The 13,063-nt window shown below is 41.9% G+C and overlaps 1 protein-coding gene across 4 annotated transcripts in view; it reads right to left on the minus strand.

The window, feature by feature from the left end:
- Positions 1-13,063, minus strand: part of TENM2 (teneurin transmembrane protein 2) — a 1,365,678-nt gene that overhangs the window by 100,950 nt on the left and 1,251,665 nt on the right. For 3 of the 4 annotated variants that reach the window (XM_033927364.1, XM_033927366.1, XM_033927367.1), the window contains 3 exons: positions 9,559-9,702; positions 6,504-6,753; positions 1,622-1,642 (listed from right to left, as the gene is read on the minus strand). In XM_033927364.1, coding sequence (XP_033783255.1) covers positions 1,622-1,642; positions 6,504-6,753; positions 9,559-9,702 — 415 coding nt within the window. The remainder of the gene's footprint in view (positions 1-1,621; positions 1,643-6,503; positions 6,754-9,558; positions 9,703-13,063) is intronic. The other variant, XM_033927365.1, reaches the window with a different exon arrangement.

Raw genomic sequence — 13,063 nt, forward strand, 5'->3', positions numbered from 1 at the left:
CTACAGGCAAAGAAGATGGTCTGTGAACGCGTCAGGATCGCTCTGCAGTGATCCGTGCAATCGCTGTGGGGCATGCCTCTGACTGCATTAATTTGCATGAGGACGCTTGGTGAATCGTTCACCCGCCCACGGATCGGGTCCGTGAGGTTAGTGAATCTAGCCCATTGTCAGAATTCACGACAATATGAGACAAGCAGAGAGAAGCCTTGAGGAAGAAGAAGGAATTGTAGAGACTGGTCTGTTGGCTTGAGAGGCAGACTGAACAGGTCCTATGGCCTTTTTTCTGATCCCAGTTTCTATATTTCTGTATGTATGCACTGGTATGCTCAGACTTACATAGAAACATGATGGCAGATAAAGGCCAAATGGCTCATCCAGTTTGCCTATCTGCAGTAACCATTATCTCTTTCTCTGAGAGATCCCACATGCCTATCCCAGGCCCTCTTGAAATCAGACACAGTCTCTGTCTCCACCTCCTCTTCTGGGACACTGTTCCACACATCTACCACTCTTTCTGTAAAGAAGTATTTTCTTTGATTACTCCGGGGTGGGGGGAGGGGCTCTTTCTATACCATATGTGTATTTCTTAATTTGCAAGAGAAATACATGTAGACTTCAAAAAATTCCCTCATTGCTATTTACATCTGATTCAAGGCCTTTGTAACTGTCAAAGAACTGTTCATTTGCATCTGGAGTTTGGAGAAGCGAGTGGTTGGACTTGCCTCTCTTGTGTTGAGGCCTACCTCAAAGAGCAATAATGACAGTTTCAGAGCTCAGCCCCCCAATTGGTCCCAGTACATGCGCAGTTTTGCAAACTGCTCTTTTTCTGGTGTGTCTCTGTAAAACTGCTGTGCTTTCTGTATGTGCAGAGAAATGTATCTTTCTTGTACTCTTATGTGTACTTTACTAAAGACTCCTTATTCAGGAAGCCTTTTGTAAAATACACTGTACAGTATATTGTACATTTCTTGACTGGGACATCTGTTTTCCAGCCTAGATGATGTATGCTTTAACCTCTTAAAAGCTTACATTATTTTGACCTTTTACAGACATGGACTGTATGCCTTTAAATGTTTAAATTTGTCTGCCTCTACAGAGAGAATCAGAGGATATAAAAAGTTAATCCACATTTGTACTAGTGCTGAGAACAGCATATCATCATGTGTAAGGAAGTGGCCTGGGCAGATTCCCCACGCAACAGAGGAGCACCAGGATATATTAATCATGAGATACCTCTCGGAGGATTCTGTGATAAGCAAATGTCAGTTGTACTTATACTTAATTTAGGAGAGGCGTCCATCCTTAGCATTATCCACAGCATTCTCAAGAGAGCGGCAGCTCGGTGAATATATTCATGGGGTCATTTGTACTGCCAGGTGTGCTGCTCAGTAATTTGTTTTCCCACAGGATACTACATTTCACTAGAAAGGCAGGTAGGGTAAAGGAACTTCACAAGGGGAAGACATTTGTTTGCACACAGGAAGCACTAGATTTTTCATTTCCAGCATTGTAGGCAGTGTCTCTTTAAAAACAATGCAAAACACCAAAACCCAGCCCCGGAAAAAGCAGAATAAAACACACAACTGGATATAAATCTATTAAACAGCCTCTTTTGTCTTACCTGTGTTTAAACTCTTTATTTCTGTGTGGAAGGTCATAAGAGGGAAAGAGAACACACAGTTAGTTCCTGAAGCAGGGAAGAGGTGTTTTTGTTAATTTTACCAAAGATAAGAAAAAGAGAAATTCACTTTGGTGTACAAGTCTTAATGTTAGAGGCAAACTCTAAAAAGGAATAATGTCATGGTGTCAGATTCTCCTTTATTTCCAAAGCCTAATTAAAACAATTATAATATACATTGTTTTAATTTTAATGCTATGTTTTATATTAAAGTGACTAAGATTGTGTTAGATGCTGAAGTCACGTAAATACCATCGATGGGCATTTTTTTCTCTTTTCCTCCCACCCACCCGGATAATTGGACGTCTTTCCTGAATTCATTACCTTCACAAAGCAACACGGACAGACTCCACTCTCGGATCCTCTCCACCTCCTCATCTCATCCCTCTCCCTTTCCCCACATTCTCAGCTAGCGAGGACAAGTCACCTTCGGTGGCTGCCACGCTCCAGCACTTCTGCTGAGCCTGTTTTGGGGATGACGACAATGCAACATAAATGCTTTTTACGGAACAGGAGGCAGAACAAGCTGATGTGATGTAGAGTGCCAATTTAGAGAGAACATTTAAATGGGAACTGAGACATCCTGGTTGGGACTTTTCAAGTTCTACTAATATTTTAGAACTGGATCTCCTGCTATAGACCTTCTCCTAAAATCCATGGAGAAATGGCCATTTATGTGCTGGTTACGTGTGACATGAGACATCCCTTTTTGAAACATGAATGTCTAAAATATCAGGAACTCAACATGAGCAGATAAATGTTTATGGGCTGGATAGCAAATGTTCATGCCTCTTGACACAAACATTTGTCTTAGCCATTTCAGAAACATGTATTGTCACAGAGCCTGATTTCTCTTGGCAGTGTTATAGTAAGGAAGGGGGGAGTGAGGGGGAGCAGTCTGCCGAGGGAGAGCCGATGGAGTTGCGAGGAGCATGTTGTTGACCACTGCGAGCAACAATTTAAACTAGAGGTATGGGGAAGGGAAGAGGGCGCGCGTGTCAGGTGGAATTGGGGAACAAGCGGAGGGCGCGTAGACGAGGGTGGAGAAGGGGTGCCACCGCCCTGAGAACCTCTCACCCTCGCTACGCCACAGTCTATTGGCACTTTCACTTTCAGGAGTGAATCATAATCTGTGTGAGGTGAAACCGGGTATGCCACCAGGGATTGAAGGACACATGAGTGTCATTTCTGGTGTTGGTGTCTCACCTCCTCTCTGCCACCACATGAACCTCGTGTCATTTCCCTGAGCTTGGGGCCATGCCTGGAGGGCCTCTGAGCATGCGTAGACATCAAGGTCAACCTGAGGGAAAATGAGATGAGGTTTGTGGGGGGTGGGGCTGTGGGGTGAGGTGGGGAGGGGCTGTGGGCCAGAGCAAAAAAAAAAAAGTTTACGGGGCGCAGGATTAAGGGGTGGAGGAACACTTTTCTAGGGAACAGATGTAAATCATAACATTGATCTGTTAGGACACAGATATTCATTCTCTTTCTGAAATGGGGTATACACACTTTTTTAGGTGCAGTCCTGCCCCAAAAAACACTCAGACTTCACCTGCTTGCTGTTTACATACTATTCATTTTTAGACATGCTCTGCTTGATATTCACCAGGAGATGGTCAGCCCATCTCCTACTACATATCAGAGTTGGTGGCTACCCTGCTGATGTCATAGCTGGTCACCGCCTATATTTAGCAGATGGCTGTCTAAGTTCAGCGGCCAGAAAAACCCACCTACAAGGGAGGTCTATTTGGGGCTGTTAGGACTTAGCCAGCCAGTGGATGAATATAGGCTTAGCTGGCTGTCTCTCAGCTGGTCAAAAGCAACCTAGAAATTCAATGCTGGTTGCCAGATACAGCATCGGCATTGAATTTCTGGTTTCTCAAAGATCACGGGAGATAGCTGGCTGTGTCCCATGGTCTGAATATTGGCCCTGCTGATTTTGTAAAATCGGAACTTAGAGGTTCATGCAAGATAAATGTTTACGAAGGGGGTGCTGAAATGTTCTCAGCCCAAACAAGAAGAGAATGACTTGGACATGGTCCAATCAATGATCCGAAACAATGTCAAAAACATAGAATTGTGTTTCTGCAAATAAGAAAATGCTCTTTTCAGCTCCAGTGGCAAAATAACGCTCAGAACGTTTCAGCACCTCCTTGTAAGGGTTGCTTTAGGCATGTCTACAACATAAATGGCAGTTCTGAAATAAGCTCTATAGTGCACATTCCCCCCCCCCCCTCATATACTGATCTACTTATCTTCTTGTAAACAGCTCTGAAAGGTATTAAATGCACTGGGAAGTTTAGTAAATCTTATACTTTTAAATTGGTGAGAATGTGGAATGGATTTCCAGATTCTCTAAGACTGGTAGATCAATTATTTCAATTTCGAAAAAGTTTAAAAACCTGGTTTTCACAATAGTTAATTTGATTTTAACTGTCGTATAGTAATTTTAAGAAATTCAACATACTTTTTTCTAACTTTTTCCATCCATCTAATCTAGCCAATTTCTGTTTTTATCCCACAGTTTTTACTTGTTATGTTTCATTTTTAACAAACTGTAAACCGAGTTGAGCCCCTTAGGGAATAGATTCGGTCTATAAAATGAAGATTACATTGTACAAGAAGGCTGGTACAGAAAGATTACCAATAAATATAAACAAACCCATTAAATATGGATAGAGTACTTAAATTCAGTGACCGTCGGTGGAAAAATGACAGCAACCTAAGAAGAAGAAGTGGTACATCTCAGTTTATTACAATGCCTATCTATGCCTCTTTTATGGCATAAAGCACCATCCAGTGCTACTAGACTAACCATTCTTATAGAATAAGAAAAATACAGATGTTTTCAGAGGTTTATGACCAGCAAGCTAAACATCTTTTGTGAGGGATATTTTCCTCTCTCTAAATTGCAGCCAGAAACAAGAATATCTGTAGTACTAAGACGGCAAGCTTGTAGGATCATGTTTCCAGCTCCTGAACGGAATAATCTATGCGTATCTATTACCTGAATGAAGGAAGTATGTTCCCTGGATCACATCTGTCTTGTGACCTTACTCTACGGGGGGGGGGTTTGACTGGTGCAAGGACACACTGTTTCACTGCCATAGTCTGGCTTTCTCAATATATTTTGGTGCACATGGGCATGGAGAATAGCTTTCCGTTGGTCTTTAAGGTCTGACTACATTGCTTCCAGCTGCTGGAGCTAGCAAGCTTTCATTTCTCCGTCGGCCAGTAAAGATGCACAGACATCCAGAGAAAGCGCAGCTGCTCGCTCATCGGGATGCAGCAAGAATAAACAAAGGCAGAACAGTGGAGGAAAACCATCAAGCCAGGGTGAAAAAGAAATTACGTTTCCATGACCTCAACTTCCCTGGAGCACAAACCCACAGGCTCAAGCATCCACCTTAATCAATTAAAAACAAAATACCACAGACAGAAGCTTAGGTATAGCTATAGATTTAAATACACAGATGTTCAAAACCTTGAGACTCCTCCTCCACCACCCAGCAAAATCAACAATCTGATGCTTATTTTGAGAGGGAGAATGGGGCCAGGTTCAAAAGAAGTTAGACATTCACAGGTGGATGGTGAACGAAAGACTTCCTTATTCATAGATTTTCATAAGAACATAAAAATTGCCATACTGGGACAGGCCGAAGGTCCATCAAGCCCAGCAACCTGTTTCCAACGTAGCCAATCCAGGTTCCAAGTACCTAGCTCGATCCCAAGTAGTAAAACAGATTTTATACTGCTTATCCTAGGAATAAACAGTGGATTTTCCCAAGCCATCTCAATAATGGCCTATGGACTTCTCTTATAGGAAATTATCCAAACCTTTTTTAAACCCCGCTAAGCTAACTGATTTCACCGCATTCTCCATAATTGAATTCCAAAGTTTAATTACATGTGTGAAGAAATATTTTCTCCGATTTGTTTTCAATCTACTACTTAGGAGCTTCATCACATGCCCCCTAGTCCTAGTATTTTTGGAAAGAGTAAACGAGCGATTCACCTCTACCCTTTCCACTCCACTCAGTATTTTATAGACCTCTATCATACAACCCCTGAGTCATCTCTTTCGACCACTCTGTAGATAATATTGGGACAAAGATTCCCTCTAACTGGCCCTATATTACTCGTATACTGAGGAGCCAAGCTTGGGGGATGGAGTGAAGATGGACTGAGGAAACAGTTTGCATAGCAGCAATTTTCAACCAACATTCAGCTGGTGTTGATAAGCGCTTTGCTGACCACAACCAGTGTTATCCAGAGAAATTTAATTCCAGGCCATAACTGGGCGTCTGCATTAGATTTCCAGATTCATGAAGCTGGCAAAAACAGCCCGTTAAGTGCGATAGGAATGACTTCTATGCAGTCCTAGTATGCTAGTCAAATGCTGAATATCGGTACTTAACCATTCGAGTGCTGACTCCACCTCTGGAATGCCTCCCAAATAGCCAGTTTCCAGTTGGACACTAAACAAACATATTCAACTGTTCTATCTGATTAAGTGCTGTTACATATGACCAATTAGCCCCGAACAAGCGAACTATCTGACCAATTTCCAACTGGTTAAATTGCTTTGAATATCAAGTCCTATGTGTTTTCTTTAGGCTTACTGAATAGTTTCTGAGTGCTGTTGACTATCCAAATATATTAATTTAAATGCTGATGTTGGATTTAAATTAATATGATGGATGCCACTGAACTCGGGCCCAAATGGTTTTAGGTGGGAAGGGCCTTTGTTTGCCTTCTTGATAGTTTAATTAAATTCAACAAAGAAAAGCAAATTATTCAGGTGAAGGTGATCAATTTACTTGCTCACCGGAGTTCCAAAATACTGGTGACGTTCCTGGAAGGAGAGATGTGTCGTATATAATTAACATCCCCAACAAAGAGGCTTCCATCAATTCCCACTGCAAGTGCCATAGGAGCCAATAATTTGTTTCCTTCGGCAAGACCGTAGCAGGTCGGGCAGTAGATGCTCCGTTTTCGCCCATTGCCCATGATACTGGATATTATTGCCGGTTGCTGTGACAGAAATTGATTCTCTCCGCTGCCTTTGTGCAGTACACCTATGAATGGGAAAAAGAAAACCAGCAAATGAGCAAGGTCTGTTTCTGGGTATAATGCTATTTGGGCTAAGGCATATTCAGTAGCAAGTTCTCCTAAGGAGAGCAGTGCATCGGTTTCAACTTAATTACCACCCCTATGCTCAGTGGAGTCTAGGGGGTGCACAAGTTGTAAGAGTTTCAAGTTTATTCATGTTTTTGATTAAACGCTTATCCAAAGGTACAAAGCGTTGTACAAAGAGTAAAAAAATAAAATAAAAAGAACATTAACAATTTAAGAAATTAAACGTACATGATTCATTATGAGACATTCTTGGGTAACTGCTTTGTAAGGTCACAAGAAACAATAGGAAAGAGGGGGAGAACTACAATTTTAAAGAAAAAGTACATAGGAGGAAAATACATAAGGGAGGTGGGAAAAGAAAGATTGCTGGCAAAGATATATGTCAAATTTGGAAACTGCTAAAATTATCAATTTTAGAAATTGCTAAAATTGATAAGTAATATGTTTTTAGCTAAAAGCATTGTATTTTCAGTTAAAGGCATCTTTAAAAAGAAAGCTCTATAAACTGTTTTTAAATTTCTGCAAATTGTAATAAAGATTCCCCTCTCAAGTATTCCTGGTTCATTTTAGTAGCGTCCTGTTTGATTGCACACAGTGGAACGACACATCAAAGCCCGCTAGGTAGCAAAAGCAGAAAGAAAATGTGGCACATCATTCCATGGGGACTGCCATAACCTTGTACATTTGAAATACCTTCACAACTCAGGTGAGTTGTGGCCTAGATTACGTTAAGCTGCCGCCTCTGCCGGGAGGGTCCAATGCACGGGGAGCAGCCTCTGAAATGAGAATCCTACCAAGTTTTCTAAGGCCTTCTGAAGTCATGCTTGCTAGTATATATGAGGCCTGTTCAAAAAGTTCCAGGATTGATTTTATCAAAATTTATTTAACACTCATAACTTATTCCACCGGGTCCCCTTCAAATTACTGCCCGTCAAATTACTTTCCCCAATGTCGTTTCCACTTCTGGAAACAGTCTTTAAACGCACCTTCAGGAATCGCCAAAAGTTGCTGCTTCAAATTTTGTTTTATGTCTTCAATGGTGTCAAATCACTTTCCTTACAGCGTGGATTTACGTTTAGGAAGCAAGAAGAAGTCAGCAGGGGCCAAGTCAGGAGAGCAAGGTGGCTGGAGAAGAACTATCATCACGTTTTTGCGCAAAATTAATGAATTTTGATGCATTCAAAACACCTTTTACGATTCATGAAATGTTCCCCATCAGCCATCTTCAACATTTCATAAGTTTCTGTAGCAGTCTTACTCAGTTTAAAACAGAACTTCACGCTGTAGCGCTGCTCATTGAGGTCGCACATGATGAAAAATAGCCAATCACGAAAACACACTTTCACAAAAACTGCTACAAATCGGAGATAAAACCAGATAGCAACAAACGGAAAAAAAGAACATAAGATTTGCCGCTGCTGGGTCAAACCAGTGATCCATCGTGCCCTATTTGAGTCTAGCCTTACCCATGTATGTTCTGTTCCAGTAGGAACTTATCTAACCTTGTCTTGAATCCCTGAAGGGTGTTTTCCCCTATAACAGCCTCCGGAAGAGTGTTCCAGATTTCTACCACTCTCTGGGTGAAGAACTTCTTCCTTACATTTGTACGGAATCTATCCCCTTTTAACTTTAGAGAGTGCCCTCTATTTCTCTCCACCTTGGAGACGATGAACATAAGAATTGCTGCTACTGGCCAGACCAGTGGTCCATTGTGCTCAGCAGTCCGCTCACGTGGCAGCCATTAGGTCAAAGACCAGTGCCCTATTTGAGTCTAGCCTTACTTGGGTATGTTCTGTTCCAGTAGGAACTTATCCAACCTTGTCTTGAATCCCTGAAGGGTGTTTTCCCCTATAACAGCCTCCGGAAGAGCGTTCCAGAGGTTACTTGTGAGGTTTCAAGCCACTCAACACCGCCTAGCACGTCTCATTGGTGCGCAATTCAAACTGTCCTGGAACGTTTTCAACAGACCTCGTATAATCATTCAATTTCGCTCCAACCGACTGTTTTGGCTGTAGCAACATAATTTTATGGGTCTCTCACACTCTCTGTTATCAACCTTTATCTCAAATATTTTTGGCAGCCTTCTCAAGAAATAAATTCTAATCATAAGAATTTTCAAACAAAGCAGCACACATGAGGTTTTCAGAATTCGAACAGTATTAGACTCCCTGTGATGCAACAGTACACAGAGAAAGCAAAGTAGTGTGGAGGCACTCAGGTAGTGCTCCTTTAAGGGTCTGCCACCTATTTTGTAGGCAATGAGGGTTCACACACTAATCCTTCACAAATCAGCATGTGGTAATGCAGCTGCACTGATTAGTCAGACTCTCACTCTCTGCCTCCTCCATGAAAATTTTTATTTTTAGCATTCTGGTAGTGTCAAAAGTAGCACAGGACCCCTCAGTACGCCCTTCAGGGCACCCTATTAAGTTGCGGTACGTATACTTTAGTGCAGTGGTTCCCAAACCTGTCCTGGGGGACCCCCAGCCAGTCAGGTTTTCAAGATATCCCTAATGAATATGCATGAGAGAGATTTGCATACCTGTCACTTCCATTATATGCAAATCTCTCTCATGCATATTCATTAGGGATATCTTGAAAACCTGACTAGCTGGGGAGTCCCCCAGGACAGGTTTGGGAACCACTGCTTTAGTGCTTAGCACAGCTTGGTAAAAGGGGCCCTACGAGTCTTGTAGAGGTGTTGAAATGTTTCATGATTACATGTGGATGTGAAATGAACATACCACTCCTGACATTGAGCACGTGATGTTTGTCCAGTGACCAGCCACCTAGGTTGGATGGAATGAGTTCAAATCCCTGCAGTAAGGCCGTCCGCTTCTCCCATAAGATGAGACCTGGGCAGGTCTCATATTCAAATCCCACAGAAACTAAGAATAAAGCATGAAATACAGTATTACTATTTCATAACATAACATTCTTAAAAAACATCAAAATAGCAAACTAATCACAGAGCTAGGTACTTTTTACAAATAGCATCTTATCATGCAAACAGGAGCGACATTATAAAATCTTAACCATGTCTGCGTAGTATTTTCCACAGGCAACTGGGAGAGCATTTCTCAAAATGATTTACAATGGCTAAAAGTGTTCTGAGAGGAAGCTTTCCCCAGTACAGGCACAGAGGACATTTTCACATCTGTGGGCCTACTTTCTTAGCAGAAGTCAGGTTAAAGCAAGGCTTAATTGTAGACAAAAAAAAGGAAGTGGAATTGGGGAACCAGGGGGGAGCAGCAACAGGAAAAGAGAAACTGATTTAGGGAGTTAAGTGACTGTTTTCGGCTGCGTCAGGCCCACTCCATCCCTTCCTCCTCTCTGCAGGCTTCCTGAAAAGGAGGTACTGGAGCAGAACATACCTGCTGTTCTGGAGTCTGAAAAGAAGTGGTGGAAATGCATTCCAGGCCTTTCCCCCAGAAATTAAGCTCTGGATACAAGTGACCTTCAGTCGCTGTCCCCGGGGAAATTTTCAAAGCGAAAATACATGTGTCCATTAACCAGGATAACTGATGCAAAGCCCACGGATAAAAAATAGATGTGAACTTTGTCCCAATACAGATGGTTTGGTAATTGCTTCAAAGTTTACAAAAGAAACTAAAGTTCTGTAAATAGTGAAGACGATCAACTTTGATCCTCTCTTATCAACTTTGATCCTCTCTTTTAAGAAAATCTGATAAATATGGGCTGGATTCTACAAATCATGCTCAATAATGGGTGCTGGAAAAGATCAGTGCTAAGCGCAATTCTAGTAAAGGTGCATGCCCTTTATAGATTCACTCCCAAACTTTAAGCACCAGACTTATGCTTGCTGAAATCTGGTGTAAATTCTGGCGCCCAAATGGACAAGGTGATCCAGTATTCTACTAACTACTCATCCACCTTTTTGGAATACCCCCGATATGCCCAAGGCCACATCCCAGCCCGTTTTAATGGATGTCAATCAACTTCAATAACTGATGTGTAGCAGCCAATTCTTGATGGTTCTGTGCTCGCATTTTGGGAGCTTGCCAAAATCTGGGCACGCAAATCTGGGCGCCATATGTAGAATCTGGGGGATCTGTGTATATGTAGAGCAATTTCATGAAAGGAAAACCAGAAAAAGGTGCCTGCTTTCTAAAGGCTCATTCTTCACTTGATGTCAATACATTGGGTGATATTAGAGGTCAGCAGTTTCCTAATTATCGTAGTTAAAAAGGGGGAGGAAAATGCTGCCGCCATCTTGATTCAGTAAGGCTGAGGGGGGGGGGATCGGATGACAAGGGATGGCTCTGGTATGTCTTTTTATAAGTCCTTAACTGAAATATTGAAGGGAAAAGAATATATTTAATGTTTTCTGTTTGTTTCTAGGGAAGGATCCTTGAAAAAGCTTTATGCGAAACATGTTGGAGCCAGCCTTCCCAGATCATGTTATAAAAACATCTAAAAGATAAGTAAAGTTAACTTTTCAGCTTAAAATAATTAAGGAAAGTAAAGACTATTGTTTGATAGGAATTTTAAGAGTCTAAAAGGGAGAGAATAATTAAATACCTCATATTAAAGGACCAATGATGATAGGACACATAAAGCTTTGCCTCTATGAGCATATTTGAGCGGTGAGTGGTGTTGCCGAGGTCCGGAAGAATTTAAAGAGAAATAAAAAGAAATATAATTTGATATAAGAGCTTTCTATGGCCTTGGAGGTGATTGTGGATGCTTCATAAAGGCAACTTAGATGCTTATGTATCTTTACAAAATAGGCTGGTCCTGTGCAACACAAATCAGTACAGTAAAATCAAAAAAGTACACAAAAGTCACTTAAGCAACTGCCCTAAAGGGTCAAGGATTATGGATTTGATATACAGTGTTCCCCTGAGAATTCACGGTTCACAAATCGCGGACTCAGTAATTCACGGAATGCTCCGACTGCATCTTCCTGTACTAAAGTCAGGCTACACCAATCAGGAGCTACCCTCTCCTGCCTCTTGACAGATGGTCAGAGCATACCCGGTATGATTTACTTTATCACCGGCGCCCCAGCTGCCCTCTCCTGCCTCGACATACTCAAAACCGCATTTGCGTTTTTTCAAAATTTGCAGGTGTTCCTGGAACGGAAACCCTGCGAATTTCAGGGGAGTACTGTAGTGCCTTTTTGTGGTATAATCAAAAAAGCCCGCATCTAGGGAGCAAAACATATCTATCATCCTTAAGCAATAATATTAGGTAGTAAAGGAAATTACTTCCTAATATCTGAGGGTGCAGTATACACTTATTACTCCTCTTATAGCAATCATTCACCATGAGCCTTGAAAAATTGCTCCAGTTGCAAAGAATCAACAAAAATAAAATCTTGGTGAAGCTGTCTGAGTGAGTTCCGTTTCCAGCTGCAGGCACTAGGGTGGATGCCTTCCTTGTCAGGGTTTTGGCTGAAGCCCTTCCTTCACCAACTACAAGAGAGTGTCCCTGCCGTGAAATTTGTGAGGCCAACTACAAGAAAGCGTCCCTGCCGCAGTATGCAGCCACGTGGCCGTAGTTGCATGCCCGAAGGATCGTGATCTAAAGGGCAGGTCCCACTCCTTTGGAGCCCCTTTGGAGCATCAGCAGAGTGAGAAGCAAGGGAACTCTCCTCGGTGAAATGGGGTAAAGAAAGGGAGGCCTGAAAAAGGTGATGGCCCCAATTGTTAAGGGGGTCTGTGGATTTTCATCTCCAATCAGCTGCAATACCTTCTTTGGCAGTGGTGGCAGCTCAGTCACCAAAGGAAGTCTCTCTTTTTCTTTGGAGGTCCTACCCCACCTCCTTAACCTGTAATAATAGCGGAGGGACTGCAAATTACCAAGAAGGTGGTTTCAGAAGTACCTGAGATTTCCTTTGAATCTGAGAAGGATTTGAAAGTTGGAGAAAGACCCTCTCAAGTTCAGGAACCCACAGTTGTATCATTTCAATATAATTTACCTGAATTATAATTTTTGGTGGAATTCGTTATACCAAATCTTTAAAATGGAGCGGGTAATAGCCATACAGCAGGGGCATTTTAAGAAATTTAGGGATGTTGGGGGGGCATTAAAAAAATATTGTACAGAATGAATATTATTTTTTCCCTTTGTTCATACACGTCCAAGGTGGGGAGGGAATACTTTATGATTTCTTATGCTTAAGTACAATTGTTGGGTATAAGGGGGGGAGGGATATTTGATGTGAGTTATACTTTGATGGTATATTAAGTGATGTTAAAGTATAAAATGATTGTATATTATGTT

This window comes from Geotrypetes seraphini, chromosome 18 (assembly GCF_902459505.1).
Source record: "Geotrypetes seraphini chromosome 18, aGeoSer1.1, whole genome shotgun sequence".
In the NCBI taxonomy this organism is placed as follows: Eukaryota; Metazoa; Chordata; class Amphibia; order Gymnophiona; family Dermophiidae; genus Geotrypetes; species Geotrypetes seraphini.